General features: G+C 32.2%; 1 protein-coding gene across 1 annotated transcript; it reads left to right on the top strand.

The window, feature by feature from the left end:
• The first annotated feature begins 265 nt into the window (after nucleotides 1-265).
• On the top strand, nucleotides 266-12,322 carry LOC106720063 (putative ATP-dependent RNA helicase DHX57). Its single transcript, XM_045680821.1, has 18 exons — nucleotides 266-419; nucleotides 494-650; nucleotides 1,057-1,205; nucleotides 1,641-2,619; nucleotides 3,093-3,302; nucleotides 4,031-4,310; nucleotides 4,816-4,917; nucleotides 5,241-5,425; nucleotides 5,817-5,971; nucleotides 6,503-6,685; nucleotides 7,612-7,862; nucleotides 8,182-8,429; nucleotides 8,832-8,906; nucleotides 9,279-9,485; nucleotides 9,782-9,856; nucleotides 10,254-10,500; nucleotides 11,351-11,439; nucleotides 12,091-12,322. The coding sequence occupies exons 1-18, from the start codon at nucleotides 352-354 to the stop codon at nucleotides 12,232-12,234; spliced, it is 3,804 nt and encodes a 1,267-aa protein (XP_045536777.1). The 5' UTR covers nucleotides 266-351; the 3' UTR covers nucleotides 12,235-12,322.
• Nucleotides 12,323-18,445: the final 6,123 nt, after the last annotated feature.

Consider the following 18,445-nt stretch of genomic DNA (forward strand, 5'->3'; position numbering starts at 1 on the left):
TAGCTTTTAAATGATTTGTACCGGAATAGTAAAATTTATCTAAAATATTACTGATTTAAAAAGGTGTGTTATTTATCAAAAAAGAGGAACAATTGCAAATCTTTTAATAAAATGTTTAAAATATAGTTAAAAACGTTACAATGGCGCTTCCATTTAGCGAGCAATGAAATATGTTTCCTTTTTTTTAAGTAACGCTAGGGCCACACGTAAACACGATTTATTACACGGCCGGGTAAAAATGTTCATTGGCAACACTCTAGTTGTCACCTACCATCTGTCAAATTTGGATTTTTGGTTTTGGTTTAGCTCAGAATTACTATTATTGTTTTTATTTAGGTATTTTAAAATAAAATGGATCATCAAAGCAGAGAATTTGAACAGGACTTCTTTTTAAGAGAACCAGTTGATGCGCGGATAAGGTAGGGACATTTTATAACCTTTAAATATATGGTGCAATATTGTGTTATAAATGTTTTCATGCTACTTCTTACAGAAAAGCAAAAGATGAACCCCAAGAAGAATCGAACCCTAATCTTAAAGTGGAAATGCAAACGATCCGTCTTAATTCCGATTCACAGAAACTTGTTTTGGACACATTAAGATTTATCCATGGGCCGGATTTCAAACTTGGAAGTGCTAGTGTTTATAAGGTATGAAATATAAAATAATCGAAACATAACAAAAAAGGAGTATTTAAAATAACATTTCTATTTTATAAACATTTATTTAACTTGCAATGTATGTATAAAAATGTGGAATCTTGCAATTCTATTTCGAAGCATATCTTCAACTGATTGAGCTGATTTTTTTAGATTTGTTTGAATTTAAATATTTATTAAAAGAAAACAAGTTTGTTTCTTGACTAAAAGCTATTTTGTCTCAAAAAAAAAACCACAAAAACTCAAACAGAAATTGATATGTATTAATTTTAAATTATATTGCTAAGCATTTGTATGTCAAAATCTATGTAAATCTAATTAAACTTAAAGCTTCAATAAAATTTAACAATTTGAATACTCATATGTTATGTTATAATTTTTTTAATTTTCTCAAAAGGATAAAGGTACTAATTTGGGTAATCGCTATTGGATGGAAAGAGGCAACTTAGTTGTTCAAGGTGGATTTGATTATTCATTGTCAGCTAAACCTGACATACAAACATCAGAAGCAAGGCTTAGAGCATTTGCTTTGGCGAAATTAGAAAAGTGAGTACAAATAAATCTTCAATATGAAACTATATACAAACTAATGTGTGCCTTATTATATTTCTTCTTGACTTGCTTAGCATTTTATAAGCTGTGTTACAAATGTGTCTAATTTGTAGTGATATATGTTATAAGTTGTATATGTGCTGTGCGTTTAATAATTTTGATGAAAAAGTGTTGCCAGAATACATATTGAATATCCTATATTTTCACATATGCCTATATGTGTATATTGTACTAGCTGTTGCCTGCGGGGAAATAAAACTTAATTAGTAGCCTATGAGTTCTTTCAAATTATGTTCTACATCTATGCCAAATTTCAGCTACATCCATGCAGCTTTTCTGGAGATACCTTAAAAGAAACATCCATCCATCCAAATATTTGCATTTAAATTATTAGTAAGATTTAAAGTATTATGATGATTTGTTTTTCAGGTATAACTTTCATAAAGCACATTGTGCAGAAGCTTTGGAAGTGGCCGGCGAGAATCTAGAGAAAGCATTGGAAATACTTTTCCACAAATATTTTAAAATTGATTTCCAAGATAAACCACATGATCTGCCTCCGGTTTCAGATTTATTAGACATGAGGAGAGATGAAAAAGATGTCCTAGAATCTATATATGACAGTAGTTTCAGAGCCAAAGAAAGTAATATTTGGTCTATTGATGTAAATTTAGATTACATAACAAAAATGTATCTTAAACAAACCCCAGATGTTTCAAAAAAGAAAGAAAATATAAATTACAATAATAATGTGAAAAAGAAAAAAGAAGTGTGTAAACTTTATCTCAAAGGACCCTGCAGATTTGGGGCTAATTGTAAATTTTCACATGAAACCAAAACAGAACCCAGTGCGCAAATATCTACAGATCCGAATCCAGTGGAAAGTGTTAAATATGAATTAGAAGTAAGATTTTCCGAAGAAACTGTATACCCATATCAACCACCTTTAATATTTGTTAAAGTGTTGAGTTCAACAAAAATCATCCCGGAATTGACATTACTCAAAATAACTTTAAGACTTTTAGACGAAGCAAAAAATTTAGCACAAGATGGCGTACCAAGTGTATACTCATTAGCGGAACTATTAAAAAATGAAGATGACATATTAAACTTTATACAATTCGATACAAGAACATTTCCAGATCCATCGGAAACTTTGTATCCACAATTAACTGGAGATCAAAGTACGGACAAAAAGAAACACCCTTCACACTATAAGAAGGAACAGAAAAATAATGCAAGATCTAAAGTAGATTTTGATGAAATAATAAATATTAATAAAGATATAGTTAAAATTTGGCTAGAAAAGCGTGATAATAGTAGATATAATAGAATGCTATCAAGTAGGAAAGAACTTCCTGCTTGGAAGAAGAAGGAAGAAATATTGAGCGCTCTGAGCAAATCTCAGGTTGGTATTGAAATGCTCGGAAAACGATTTTTTTATTTGATTATGAAGTAGTATCTGTTAGTATATACTTAAGTTATTGGAAAAGCAATGTCTCTAGCTAAAAGTAGGCATTTTTTGCAACATTTTAATTTGTAGAAGAAGTCTGTGAACATCAGTTAATTCTTTATTTTAGCTAAATTAGATGGCCTTTGGCATAACCATTTTCTATAAATAAGCATTCCTAAATTTGGGGATTTAATCAAGTGTATAACTATAAAGCTACACACCTTTAGTTTTAACTGCACAGTCAAACTGTACAGTTAAATCAGACATATGTAGGCAAAACTGAGTAACTATTAACGAGTTTAGGTAACATATAAAAAATTTCCTACACCCGTAATATTTTAACTATACTTATGGTTCAACTGTTCAGTTCAATTTAGCAGTTGAAACTAAGGTGTGTAGTGGGTTTAAATTAATTAAAAAATCTATAGGTGATAGTCATCAGCGGTGAGACGGGTTGTGGTAAGAGTACACAAGTTCCGCAGTACATTCTGGACGAATGGCTGCAGAACTTCAACAAAGGTGGCAAGCAACATGCTGAGATAGTGTGTACACAGCCCAGGAGGATATCTGCTATTGGAGTAGCTGAGAGAGTGGCAGATGAGAGGATATCAAGAGTTGGGAAGGTTGTTGGATACCAGGTAAAGTGGCAACTAGTGTATTAACCAAGTGATTTTTCAAATGTCGATAATTTAAAAAATTTCAGTTTGTCAGTGTAATTTTTGGAATTTTGAATGAATCATTGGGAATGTAAAAGGTTTCGTGTGTTTTGATTTTCTGTAATTTATTATAATACTTGTAATGACACTAGCTGTTGGTCGCGACTCCGTCTGCGCGGAATTAAAAAAAACCTAATAAGTAGCCTATGTGTTCTTCCAGACTATGATCTATATCTATGCCAAATTTCTTCGAGATCCGTTGAGCCATTGAGATACCTTCAAACAAACATCCATTTAAACATTCCAATTTATAATATTAGTATGATGAATATTTTTTTTCCTCATTATCTTCTTAAAATAGTCCATTTTTTGTATAAAAAATCACTAAAAGTAACTTGTTGTCAAATGTTCCTTATTTAATATTAAATTTCACTTCCTTTTAGTTTTAATTTCATTGTTATAGAAGAAAACTTGGCTATATTAAGTACTAGCTTTTACCCGCGACTCCGTCCGCGCGGAATAAAAAAATAGAAAACGGGGTAAAAATTATCCTATGTCCGTTTCCTGGTTCTAAGCTACCTGCCCACCAATTTTCAGCTAAATCAGTTCGACCGATCTTGAGTTATAAATAGTGTAACTAACACGACTTTCTTTTATATATATAGATAGATAGACATTTCTCTTACGAAATCGTTTTTCTTTCCTACTAGATAAGACTGGAAAGTAAAGTATCATCATATACAAGATTAACTTTCTGCACAACTGGTATTTTACTCCGAAGACTTGAATATGATCCCCAATTGGAGTCAGTCACACATGTTATAGTAGACGAAGTACATGAACGATCTGAAGAGAGTGACTTTCTTCTACTTATTCTTAGAGACCTTATCAAAGTTAGAAAAGACTTGAAAGTCATACTAATGAGTGCTACATTAAATGCTGAATTGTTTTCCGAGTACTTTGATAAGATACCCATACTTGATATACCAGGTTTGTGGTTTTTTATTCTGTTAAACTGTGACTTGGTCAGCGCAGAGTTTAAATATAGTCTGTAATATGCCCAGCATCAGCTACCTTTCTATCCAAGTCTTGTCTAAATCAGTCCAGCCGTTCTGGAGATTACCTGGAACACATGTGGCCTCGCAAACTGACATGAGAGAAACAGAGAGACAAAAAAGAAAAGGTTTTTCGTTATTAGATGTACGAAATATGATGTTTTTTTATTGATGTTACATACAGACACTCCACTTTTATTTATTACTAGCTTTCGCCCGCGACTACGTCCGCGCGTAATTAAAAAAATCTGAATAAGTAGCTTATGTGTTCGTCCAGATTATGTTTGTTTTACATCTGTGTCAAATTTCATCAAGATCCGTTGAGCGGTTCCGGAGATACCTTCAAACAAACATCCATCCATCTAACCATTTATAATATTAGTAAGAAGTGAAATATATGGATTTAATTTTTGTAATTTAATGTTTTTTTTAATTTTTAGGTAGGACTTTTCCCGTGGAACAAATATTTTTGGAAGACATAATGGAAATGTCTAAATATGTATTAGAAGAGAATGGACCGTACTCACGCAAAATGAAGAAAAGTTAGTTTATATTATATTTTATCTTTATAAGACAACCTGAACAGTGAAATACCACTGTTATAGCTCTTGAATTCAAATAAGTTGTCCTTGTTTTTTTTTTTTTTTTTAATGTGAGAGATTTTTTAATGAAATGTTTTTAAACAAGTATGACAACAAAATAACTTTAATATAGAGACAAAAATAACTACCTTAATTCAAATCGTTGCAAGAAATACTAGTAAATTTCGCCCAATCCGCCAAGAAAGGCTTAAACAAGAAATTAAATGGATTTGAATCTAGGAGATTAAATATAATCTGCTAATATAAAAAAACATACATTACAGAAGAGAAAGACCACCTTCAGGACCTGGAGGTGGAACTGGAGACGTGTGACGTGCGGCCTGATGCCTCTGAGCCGCCGAAGGTCAGCATACGAGATGAGAACTTGACAGTGCCGCAGATGATGGCCCGCTATCCAAAGTGCAGTAAAGTCACCTGCAAGAACATGTATCTTATGAACACTGAAAAGGTAAAGTAAATGGCATTAATAATGTTAATACTAGCTTATGACCGCGACTTTGTTTGCGAGATATTAAAAAAAAACTTATTAAGTAGCTTATGTGCATTTTCAGAATATGTTCTAGATCTGTTAAGCCATTTTGGAGATACATAGTAAAAAAATCATCCATCCATCCATCCAAACTTTCGCATTGATAATATTAGTATAATTTTATTACATAGGCATACTTTTAGACACTATTTTTCCCATTGAAAATCTATCCTTAAAAAATTCGCTTTAAATTAGACAAAGTATTCTATGAAATTTCAGCTTTTTTTGATGTAATACGTTATTTTTTAAATTAGGAAATTGGTACAATTTAATAATTAGTGATTTAATTTTTTTTTCTTGTAATTCGCAGATAAATCTCGAGCTAATTGAACATGTTTTAACATACATAGTAGAAGGAGATCACGGATGGCCGAAAGAGGGCGCCATATTGGTATTTCTACCAGGAATAGCTGAGATCATGAGTCTGTATGATCAATTGAATGATAGTCCCACTTTCTCACCAAAGTAAGTTTTGGTATTTAAAATATAATCAGGTGAAATAATTAAAAAGATGTCTTTATAATTTTTTATGCATTTATTCGGATTTCCACAAAAAAAAATAATCTTTAATTCGTTTTTATTTTTTTTTATAATTCACTAGTAAATAATGAGTTAAACTAATAGAATATTTTTTTCTTTAAAAGTTACGCATGACGCCATAAATATCTTTCTATCTTTAATATGGCAAAATCTTTGTCAGTCAAAAATCTAATTTTTTCCATTTAATTTTAACTTAACCAATTTTGTTATTTTTTTTTTCATTTAAATTGACAAAATCCTTTGTAATTTTTTTTGATTTAATTTGACCTAAACTAATTTTGTCAAATTAATAGATATTTATCTTTTAATTTGGTAAAATCCTTGGTAATTTTTTTTTCGTTTAATTTGACAAAAAAAAATTTAGACAACAGTATTCTTTAATTTTAAGTTAAATTCGAATATTGACAATTTTAAACTCTAAAAGTAGTTAATTATGTTATTATGTTATTATTTTAGGAACCGTAAATATGTATTAGTGCCGCTCCATTCTACTTTATCAAGTGAGGAACAATCTCTAGTGTTCAAGAAGCCACGTCCTGGTGCTCGGAAGATTGTTCTCTCAACTAACATCGCTGAGACATCAGTTACTATTGATGATTGTGTGTTTGTTGTTGATTGCGGCAGGATGAAGGAGAAAAGGTATTAGAAATCCTTTATTTTTAATTAGCTTTTACCCGCGACTTCGTCCGCGCGGAATAAAAAAAATGCACCCAAGATAAAAAAGTTCCTATGTCCGTCTCCTAGTTCTAAGCTACCTCCCCATCAATTTTCAGCTAAATCAGTTCGACCGATCTTGAGTTATAAATAGTGTAACTAACACGACTTCCTTTTATATATATAGATTATTTTTCTATTAATTTTGATGATTTTACATAAAATACATTAAAACGTTAATGTAAAGTGAAATGAAAAATTCAATAATACAATATATAGCCGTACTTCGATAAGCGAGAACTATATAAATAAGAACTATAAGCGAGAAACTTCTTAAAGCGAGAGTCATTCTCCGGTCCTGAAAGAAGGACCTACATAAGCGAGAAATTTGAATTAAATAAAGGGGGTTTTATATATACGCGAGACAAATATAAGGCAAGGGATGTAGGTATGTGGAAGAGACCACATAGGAAAGGGGAAAGCTTTATGTACGTCTCCTCTTCTCTCAATAAAGGTAGTCAATGCATCTGTTTTGCGGATGTCTATGGGCAGCATGGAAGCATAGAGAGCGTCGGTGGCTCAGGGGTTAAGCACTTGACTTGCAATCTGCAGGTCCTGGGTTCGAATCACACCATGTACCAATGTGTTTTTCGATTTACATATGTACATATATCCGACGTTCTTACTGTGAAGGAAAAAATCGTGATGCTGCACATATCTGAGAAGAAATTCAATGATATGTGTGAAGTCAACCCGCACTGAGCCAACATTGACTATGTCCTAGTCACCCCTAACTTGGGGTAGGCTTCGAGCCCCTCAGTAAGACGTATAGTGAGCTGATGATGAATGGGCAGTATGGACAGCTTGCATGTTTGCTATCGTCTGATTTAAAGAAATACCTTAATTCCCAGGTTCGATTCCAATCGTAATATGGAATCTCTGGACTTAGTGTGGGTGTCTCGAGCTAACGCGAAGCAGAGACGAGGGCGTGCAGGCAGAGTTATGAAAGGTGTTTGCATACATCTGTTCACATCACATAGATATGAACATCATTTAGCTGAACAACCAGTTCCAGAAATACATCGGATACCTCTGGAACAGTTGTTATTAAGAGTGAAGATATTACCTTTGTTTCAAGATATGGATGTACATAAGGTTTTAGGTGGGTTATGTATATATATTTTTTTATTTAATTAAATTTTTAAAAGTTTATCTTTATATTGGATTAAGTTGTCTTAAAATTTAATTTTGAATTTAATCCCATACTGTTATTTCAAATAGTATGGGAACGAAGATAATATTTCGTGCTTCTTAACATTTTAAGTTCCTTAAATTAAGATATAAACGAGATTGGTTTCGGTGTATAAAATTTATAACCACTATATCTATAGCAATAAATGTTTACAACTTTTTATATTTTTTAACTTTTAAGCTGTAGAAATTGACATAATATCAAAAAAAATCTACATATGTCTTTATAGGTAAAGTAATAGAGCCGCCTACAAAGAGTAATATAGATGGCGCTCTATCGCGCCTACAGGATGTGGGCGCACTGGACAAGGCGCTGGCGCTTACGGCACTGGGCAAGCATCTCGCAGCGCTACCTGTAGATGTGCGCATTGGCAAGCTGATGCTGTTTGGTGCCATCTTCTGCTGTGTCGACTCCGCATTAACTATAGCTGCTTGTTTAAGTCATAAGAGTCCTTTCGTTGCACCGTTTGGCAAAAAGGTATGCATTTAAATGACTAAAATATAACTTTTTTTTATGTATGTGAGTTTGTAAGTATGTAAATTACATTGTGAAGTACTATATAGGCTCTACGACTGAACAGATTTCGACTTGTTTCTTTACAACGACATAATCCCAATCCCACCCTTTTCTTATAAGGAAAGTATGGGAAGGGGGGATTGGACGGAGGAGGAGATGCATAGGAAGGTTAAATATTCTCTTTTTGTGCGTCACCTCCGTCGATTGAGGGTATCGCATCTGCAATTGCGAATGTCTATGGCCAGCGGTCGCTTCGCCATTTCGGCGAATTCATGCGGTCGCTTGCTTGTTTGCCACTTTGTAATATAAAAAAAAATCATACAATACGAAATGAAATTGTTTATTGGAACTTTTTTTTTATAGGCGGAAGCTGATGTTAAACGAAGAGAGTTTTCCTGCGCTAACAGCGATCAGCTGACAACACTACGAGCTTATAGGGTAAACATATTTTAAACTAGCTCTCGCCCGCCATATTGTCCGTTTGGCATTAAAAAAACACTTTATAAGTATCCTAAGCAGACTATGTTTAACATCTGTATCAAATTTCATCGAGATTCGTTGTGCCGTTCTGGAGATACCTTCAAACAAACATCCATCCAACCTAACATTCGCATTTATAATATTATTAAGATGTCCACATTGACACTTCTTTATTTTAGGACCTAAAACTATCATTTAAATTAATATCAGAAAAAAAAAACTACAAATCTGATTCCAAAATTTCACATAACTATTCAGTACTTACACCAATTAAGCTCTTATTGCAAAACAATTTCTTTTTTAAATATAATTAATCATTTTTTGGTACAGAAATGGCAGTATGCTTTATCATCAACAATGCATGATGCGATGACGTTCGCAAGTGAGAGCTACCTGTCGCACAAGACGCTGGTGATGTTGGCGGACATCAAGCACCAGCTGCTGGGTCTGCTGGCAGCCATCGGCTTCGTCCCTGACATGCCGGCGCTGCGCCGCAAGATGAGGAGGGATTCCGTCGCTGATTTGACTGGCGAAGAGGTAAGAAACTAAAGGTTATTGATTAATAAAAATATAATTATGTATTAATTAAAATTATAACATATTGTTAAGTAATTAATAGTATAATTAATTAATTGATTGATTGATTAAGAATATTAATTAGTTATTTGTCAAATTGGTAATTAATAGCTTGCTAATTAATTAATTAATAAATTGTTAATTATTTGATTAATAATATTATTAATTAATCGAAATGTAAAATAAATTATTAGAATTTATTTAGAAATATATAAATTTGTTGCGTTTAAAATATTTACTGTTAATTTTTTTTGCAGTTGAACATAAATGGTAATAATGAGAAGTTGTTGGCGGCCATCTTGTGCGCGGCGTTGTACCCAAACGTTGTTAAGGTGATTATTAATTTTAGTTTTATTTCTAATATTACAGGGTATTTAATTAAAGGCATTATCATCAGCCCCCTATACGTCCCCAATACGTCCCCAGGCTCGAAAACTACCCCAAGTTAGGGGTGACTAGGAAGGACATAGTCAATGCTGGCTCAGTGCGGGTTGACTTCACGCATCTAATTGAATTTCTTCTTACATATGTGCAGCATCACGATGTTTTCCTTCACAGTAAGAACATTGGATAAATGTACATATGTAGATTGAGAACCTAAAAAACACATTGGTACATGACGGGATCCGAACCCAGGACCTGCAGATTGCAAGTCAAATGCTTAACCCCTGAGCCACCGACGCTCACTCAATTAAAGGCACCCTCTGACTAAAAACTTTTTCATTCCAGGTCCTGACTCCAGAGAAATCGTTCAGGATGCAAGTGGGTGGTGCAATACCACGTCAGCCGACACCAGCAGAGCTCAGGTTTAAGACGAAGAGTGACGGCTACGTGTCTCTGCATCCCTCATCTGTTAACTCTGTGGTGGGACACTTCACCAGCCCCTACTTAGTGTACCAGGAGAAGGTGAAGACGTCCAAGGTGTTTATACGCGAGTGCTCCATGGTACCACAACTGCCGCTGGTACTGTTTTCTGGTAAGTTTTGAAGGTTTTACTCTACTAAATGCAAAAACTTAGATGGATGGATGGATATTTAAGACCTTCAGTTTCCAGAATGGCTAAAGGGATCTCTCTGAAATTTCTAAAAGATGTATCAAATAATCTGAAAGAACGCATACTAAGTTTTAATTAAGTTTTTTTTTTTTTTAATTTCGTGTGATATAAATTGGAAATATATGATGAATCTACATCAAAGTAAGGATATTTTATTTTAACGTTGAAAAAATTAGTATTACTTTCGTTCATTAAAATTGTAGGTTTCATTTCTTTTTGTTATCTAAATTTAATTCTATTACTATATATCTTATTAAAATTATCCTATCTTTATAGAAAGCTCTTATAGGCTATTTGAAAAAAAAAAATTGGTCTATGTATGTGGGATCAGCTATTAAAATAAAGCGGTTTTCTTGAAAATTTTTATTTAACTTTGCACAACAACAAATCGTGACTTCTTTTTTACAATCAACTGTCAGACATGACATTTCTCTTAGTGTTGCCAATACAAAAGATTAAATAAGCTACCAAAAAGTATACAAAAGCAAAAATCTTAATTAAAAAACTAATTCTTTCCACATGTATATATGTATTTCTTATTACATATATTTTTTAATATAATAATAATAGTTACATTTCTTTATTTCTTGTATTATTTGTGTGTCCGTTACGGACATAGGCCTCTTCCAACTTCCTCCATTCTTCTTTTTGTGTTGTCGTTCTGGTCTAAGTATGTCCCGCCCTTATTTCGTCTACCCATCTTTTTACTGGTCTCCTGCGTTTTTTATACTTTTAGGCTTTTGCTTTTTTTATATACAATGTGTTAATTCAGGTTGCAGTTTGGCTGTAGAGTTACATAACGGTACATTCATCGTGTCTCTGGAAGATGGCTGGATCATGTTCCAAGTAGAAAACCATGAGGTATGTATACATTCCTACTAGAACAAGTAATTTTAAATAAATAGATCAAAATTATAAGATATAAACCAAGAAATAAAGTAAATTGTAATTTTTTAACGATAGATGGCACTTTCTTAAAAATATTCTATCATGTAGAGGGCGCTACTAGTATCTTGTTAGATGAATTATATATTAGATGCGTTTTAAATATGCAAGAATTATATAATAATACAGTCTAACTAGTAAGAGCGTCGGTGGCTCAGGGGTTAAGCACTTGACTTGCAATCTGCAGGTCCTGGGTTCGAATCCCGATATACACCAATGTGTTTTTCGATTGTCGATATGTACATATATCCGACGTTCTTACTGTGAAGGAAAACATCGTGATGCTGCACATATATCTGAGGAGAAATTCAAAGATATGTGTGAAGTCAACCTGCACTTGGTCAGCATTGACTATGACCTAGTCACACCTAACTTAGGGTAGGCTTCGAGCTCCTCAGTGGGGTCTTATAGTGAGCTGATGATGATGACAATCGAACTTGGATAAGCGAGAATCTAAAGATGGGCAATATTTCTCTCGCTTGTAGAAGTTTCACTGTAATTTCTCGCTTATGGAGTTCGAATGTACATTTATTTATTAGACGAAATATATTAAAATTTAATTTCCAGGTGGCGGAAATGTTAAAAACTATACGAGAGGAGTTAGTCAATTTATTAGAAGAGAAAATTAACGATCCTTCTTTGGATCTGTTGCATTATGAAAAAGGAAATAAGATAATAAAAACTATTGTCCAAATTGTAACTAAAGATTAAATATAAACAAGGCTGGATAAGCCAAAAATATTAAGTGATTACTATGCATGGTATAGTCATAAATAGTCAAATCCTTAAAAAACTTGGGTTGTCTATATCTATCTATATATATAAAATAAAGTCGTGTTAGTTACACTATTTATAGCTCAAGAACGGCTGAATCGATTTGACTGAAAATTGGTGGGCAGGTAGCTTAGAACCAGGAAACGGACATAGGATAATTTTTACTCCGTTTTCTATTTTTTATTCTGCGCGGACGGAGTCGCGGGTAAAAGCTAGTATGTAATATAAAGAAAAAATCGTGAACATTAAGTATGTTAATTGTAACAAAAAAACAATTAAATTAATAAAAAATTCTGTCTGTGTGTTTGTCCGTGAAGCTGCGTTTGTTCCGGGTATTCTCTGGAACGTATGGACCGATTTTGATGGGACTTTCACAGGAAGGTAGCTAATGAATGTGGGCATGTTATAGACTATTTTTAATTCCGTGCTGACTAAATTGTGGTCGACTGTTAGTTTAAAATATAAATTGCCATTTTAACAATCGTGTATCTTAAATATATACATAATATCTTTATCCCCTTTCATTGTTATTGTCAAAACTGAGACAACAATAATTGATGTCTCGGAATAGACGAATTTTACGTTAGCTATGTATTTTACTTTGTATTGTAAAAGAATAAAGTGTATTTTGGATTTTTTTTAAAGTTCTTTTTCTGTAACAATGTCTTTAAATTTCAATATTCTGGTAAAAAATATATAAAAAATTTGATATTAGCGTATTCTTCGATATCTATATTCTATATAAATTTTATAAAGTGTTAGCTTGTACATTTTTTATGTTTTTTTTTTATCTTACTAATATTATAAATGCGAATGTTTGGATGGATGGATGGATGGATGGATGTTTGAAGGTATCTCCAGAACGATCTCGATGAGATTTGACATGTAGATCATAGTCTGGAAGAACACATAGACTACTTATTATGTTTTTTTTTTTCTTTTTATTTTCGCGCGGACGGAATCGCGTGCGACAGTTTGTTATTAAATAAATTGAATTTTATCTTTGTATAAAAATTATAGATGATTTAAGTTTAAATTAATTTTGTGATATTACGTTTTAATATTAAATATCCTACAACGATAAATGACGATTTAATTTTATAAAAACAAAATCGTAGTTTTATATTGTAAAATGAACGTTATTTGCTATATTTTTAAAGTTTAAATTGCGAGTTATCGCTTCAGTTCCTAATTTGCTTAATAACTGTCGGTTTAGATGAAATAAAAAAAAAATATTTTGTACCAACTCTTAAAGGTCTGATTGTAAGACGGGTGATATTCGGTGCTTGGTGGAAAGTTTCCAATTAGATGATGTGCGATTTAATTTAATGGATTGGATTGATGTATGGATGATGTATGAAATGTCAAACGATTGTAAAAATAAAAGTCCAGTTCTGCTTACGCTCTTTGGTATTAAGTGTTAAGGCTTTTATTGTTTTAAAGTTGTTAAAATATCAGTAGTTTGTATGGATGTATGATATGTATGGAGCTATTAAAAATTAAAGCTTGTTTCTGCGTTTTTGATTTGCCTTACGTAAGATCTTTTACTTTTTTATTGTCTATAATAATAATGTTTTGTTTAAAATAATTTATTAATATCATAATTAGCTTAGTTTGTTATTTCAACAAAGTTTGGATGGATGGATGTTTGTTTGAATGTATCACCGGAACCACTGAACGGATCTTGACGAAATTTGGCACAGATTTAGAATGTAATCTGGAAGAACACATAGGTTACTTATTAAGTTTTTTTAAATTCCGTGCGGATGTAGTCGCGGGCAATAGCTAGTTATTAATATTTTATAAAAGTTTACTTAAAGCGCTGCAGGGTTCATTTTCTAATATTTTGTACGTAAATGCACACATACGTTATAATATTTGGAATTACATTTGTACATTTTTTATATTAACCTCTTATTAATAAATTGTTTAAACTTTCGTGAGACATCATAATAAATTAATTAAGAAACGGCTTACCACTCGCCCTGAAGATGGACCCCCGATGGGTCCGAAACTAGTCGGTGCCGTCACCGGACGATCAAACGTGAGTTAAGCCGTTTCTTAATTAATCTCTTATTAATATTTTATCAGTTAAAAAATATTGTATTGTAATCAATAAATTAATTAAATATTAATAATTAATTCAAATAAATAACACATTCGCATTTATTTCTATTGTAAAATATTAGATTTTTGGTGAAATAAAAAATTGTTTTAATTTGTAGACTTTATATTTTGAAATACTATATGTTGAAAATACTCCTTGGTTAGTTTGGTATTTTCTTTTTTTTTGTAATCAAATATTCTGACAAAAATGTTCTTTTGTTAAATTCATATATAGTATTCAAAATATAAAGTCTACAAATTTAAATATTATTTTTATTTCACCAAAATCTAATATTTTACAATAATTTCTACCTCCAATTCAAATAATTATTAATTACCAAGCTAAATATATCTCGTAAAATAATAATACATTAACAATATCTTTATTTAACATTAGGTGCCAAATATACCTAATTTAATTTAAAATCTTTTATAATAATGTTTATTTTGCCCGATGGAATCCACAGGGTATCAAAACTCATAACTTTTTCTGTTCAATTATTTAATTTCAATAGAAAGTACAATAAGATAATAAAAAAATACATCTATCGTTATTTACCTTTAAAAAGATAGAATAAAAATGTGTACAATATCTGATACGTATTATAGAAGAAGTTCAGTACAAGATTTTTTTTTTCAAATAGAGATAAAAGCAGTTTTAATAGGATGAAAAACTGCGTATGGGTCATTGTCAGTTTAGAAAGTCAAGAGTGGAAGTTGCATTAAATCTACCACAGATATAGAAAAAAAAAACTATTTTATATAAAACACTCTGGACTGTAGTCATAGCAACGGCTTCCATCAAATTACACCTTTTTAAAATATAGTTCATGAATTATTTACAACCAAAAATGAAAAAATACGTTTCTTAAATCGCTAGAACAACTTTGACAGATGACAGCCCACTCTTGACGCTAGCGCCACCTACTTAGAGATTTCAGTTTTTCTACCCATTAAAATAATATGTTTAACGCATGTCCTAAAATATTTTTTTTATTTGTTATATTTTTGAAGCTAGGATTACCTAATCCTTTGGAAACTTTTAATATATATTTGTGTGTAGTTTATGTCGTATATATTTAGACAATAAAACACAATGACTGTGTAAAATTATAGATTTACTAAGCGTTGGTTTCTGAGACCAAAATCTGTAAGTAAAACATTTCATCCCTGTCACCTTTGACAAAAAAGAGATAATAATGTATTTTCAAACGGACACTTTGGTCTCAGAAACCCACGGTAAATACTCAAATTTAATACCGAAAATCGTATCTATTTTGTGTCTAGATTGATGTTGTAAAGAAAATGTATGTCTTAACGAAATCTTAATGTAAACAGAATTCAATGTTTATTCGAATAAATGACATTTTTCCGCTAAAATTTGGTTTTATTTTGTTATAGTCTGTTTGATGAGTGTTTAGTTTGTCTATTTATACTACTGAGTCGTGACACCTTTTTTAACTCAATTCTTCACGAACTGTATACAAAACACATCAGGGTTGACCTTTAACAATTTAGTAGTCGTATATTATTTACTTAAATTAATAACTAAGTTTCAAAATTATATGTTAACCTTTACGTGTAAAATAAAATTGTACAATTTGTTGACGAACGCTTGTGTGCCGGTGTATTGACCGAGAAAATAAAATATATAGCCACATCAATCACAGTGTCGCGGTCGAACAAAACGTTTTGGGCAGGAATAGGCGATCCTTAACGACTAGCTATCGCACAGGGTTGTCGCAAAACTTAGTTGAACCTTGTAAAATAAAAGGAGTTTATGAAATAAAAGCAAGCAAATACTTTCTTTAATTAATAGTGCTTTCATCTACCCCTACAATTCAGTAAGAGTCATATGAGGTAAAGATGCAATGATAAAATTAAGTAGGGCAAAGTATAGATGTGTTCTCATAGTTGAATTTATGCACTAAAATTATTAAAAGATAAGCCGTTCCATATCAATTCACAAAAATCTTATCGTCTTTAAGTGTCTATACTCTCCTAAAATAATTTAGTTGATGGAAATAAAATAATAAAATACAACTGGCATCCCTTGTGGAACTGAAAGCAATTTTTCACACGAAGGTAAAAAATTGGGAAGGCCACTATTCTCGGACGATTCCAATAGCACGACCGCCCGCCGGTCGTAAAACGCACGCGTGTTCTGCCGCGGTACATGTGTACGAACTTAAAGGGCCAACTTTTGGGTTAGGACCGTCCGAATTTAAATCATAAGAAAATGAGGATAAGAAACATTTATAATACACGATTTAATGTTACGATTTACGTGGAAACATGGTAAAAAATGTTTTGATTTCCCTCCCGAAAATACCAGAAGATATAAAATTAATTAGTACCTAAAAGAAAAAATAATTAATTGACCTTCAGAAATATTTAGTTAATATCGACATCTGTTGTCGAATAGAATACAAAATGATTTTTAGTCAATAATTGACATTCAAAACATAGATGGCGCTGTGGGAGTTTATCTAATTCCAATAAGAAAAGCCAAAAATCACAGAAAATTTTTTGTCTTATTAACGTAACTTCTTACTTAGTGCTAGATAGCTAGACTTAGATCTTTCTATCAAATGCTATTTTTTTTATGAATTTATAAGACAGTCAAAGAATTCGACGTTTTGTAAATTTTATCCGCAAATAGGAATATTATACTACTAATTCTGAAATTATTTTAGTAATAATTATTTTCTTAATCCTTGCTATTCTATCGTGCGGCCGCACATTCTCGTTTCGACCATTTTAAATCGAATCACGTGCGGGCCGAGCCGGCAGCGCGTAATTGCCGCCATTTACCGTCCCTGGCCGTCGCTTCGTTACACGCTTCTGTCTTACGTCCATCGCAAACCAATATCCAGTTATATGGCGCAGGGAGGTTAAAAGGGCTCAGTTAAACCAACGACATCGAAGATTAGATGAGTTATTCGGTTAACATTACAAGTTACCTAGTACATGCTTTAAAACAAAACACTGATTGAAAAATTGTATTTTAATTATTTACAGCCACACTCACAGATAATAGTTCCTAAAGATGTATAGTTTTAGTATGACCAATTAACACTAAGAGACACTTTCAGTAAGTTTTCAGACGCCTTATATTAACAAGGGAGAGAATAAAGAGTGTAGGTCCGTGTCAAGCTTACAAAACAAATGTTAATAAAATTTTGATTCCAAATTTATAAAAAGTTCAATGAAAAAATTAAAGCATACAATCTTCCGACATTTAAATCGTTAATATAACGCGATAAATATAAGTCGTCCCACAAATAGGGCAGAGCCGTTATCAGGCGAGGCGCTGATTTCATTCAGTAAGGCCGAATAAATCAACGCGAAAGCCGAAAGGCGACAATAAATTTCGTCCCAATCCTGGTCATCGCCGACCCAAAAGGCGTTTTAGCGTTAACCCAGGGACGGACCTTTCCGCTAAATAAATCCCTTATCTGCATACGGCAAACCTTTCTAGGGTCCAGCTTAATAAATTCAGGTTGGGTCTTGCGAAACTTTCTTATGGACATCACATAGAGATGTTTTTACATTACAACTTTTTCCGTAAGTACCGTACCTGGTATTATAAGGATATTTATTAGTATTATATTCAACAGTTATTTGTTTCTTAAAAAGGTATATTTTAAAGACATATTTTTTGTTTTATTTTATTTAATCGGTGTGTCAGCACCGCGCCAAATGGAGGTCCGTGATCGCCTACCCCTCGGTTATAGGAGTTGTTATTGTTGATATATTTAAAAAAAACATTATCTCTAATAACGTTTAGATTTTCCTTGATGTAAGTTAAATCCATAACTTACTTAATTATTTAACGTAATTAATTTTTTAATATTTTAATTAGTATTTTCCTAATAAGCGTTTCAAAGCTCTATCGCTTTTTGGTTACCATTTTGTCACCTAGCGCTGTTCACAACACTTACTAAAATGAAATTAAAAATTGTATCCGCACGATTGTACAACTCTAGAGATGTAAGTAAGGGTCTGCTCATTTGAAAGGCGGCCAAGCGGCTGGCGAGCC

Source organism: Papilio machaon, chromosome 14 (genome assembly GCF_912999745.1).
Source record: "Papilio machaon chromosome 14, ilPapMach1.1, whole genome shotgun sequence".
Lineage (NCBI taxonomy): Eukaryota > Metazoa > Arthropoda > Insecta > Lepidoptera > Papilionidae > Papilio > Papilio machaon.

Bases quoted from the DNA above. Each gene is read 5' to 3' on its own strand.
- LOC106720063 (XM_045680821.1), top strand. From the start codon at position 352: ATGGATCATCAAAGCAGAGAATTTGAACAGGACTTCTTTTTAAGAGAA. The intron at 5,426-5,816 runs GTAAAGTAAATG...TGTAATTCGCAG, and splicing joins ATCTTATGAACACTGAAAAG to ATAAATCTCGAGCTAATTGA. The intron at 9,486-9,781 runs GTAAGAAACTAA...TTTTTTTTGCAG, and splicing joins CTGATTTGACTGGCGAAGAG to TTGAACATAAATGGTAATAA.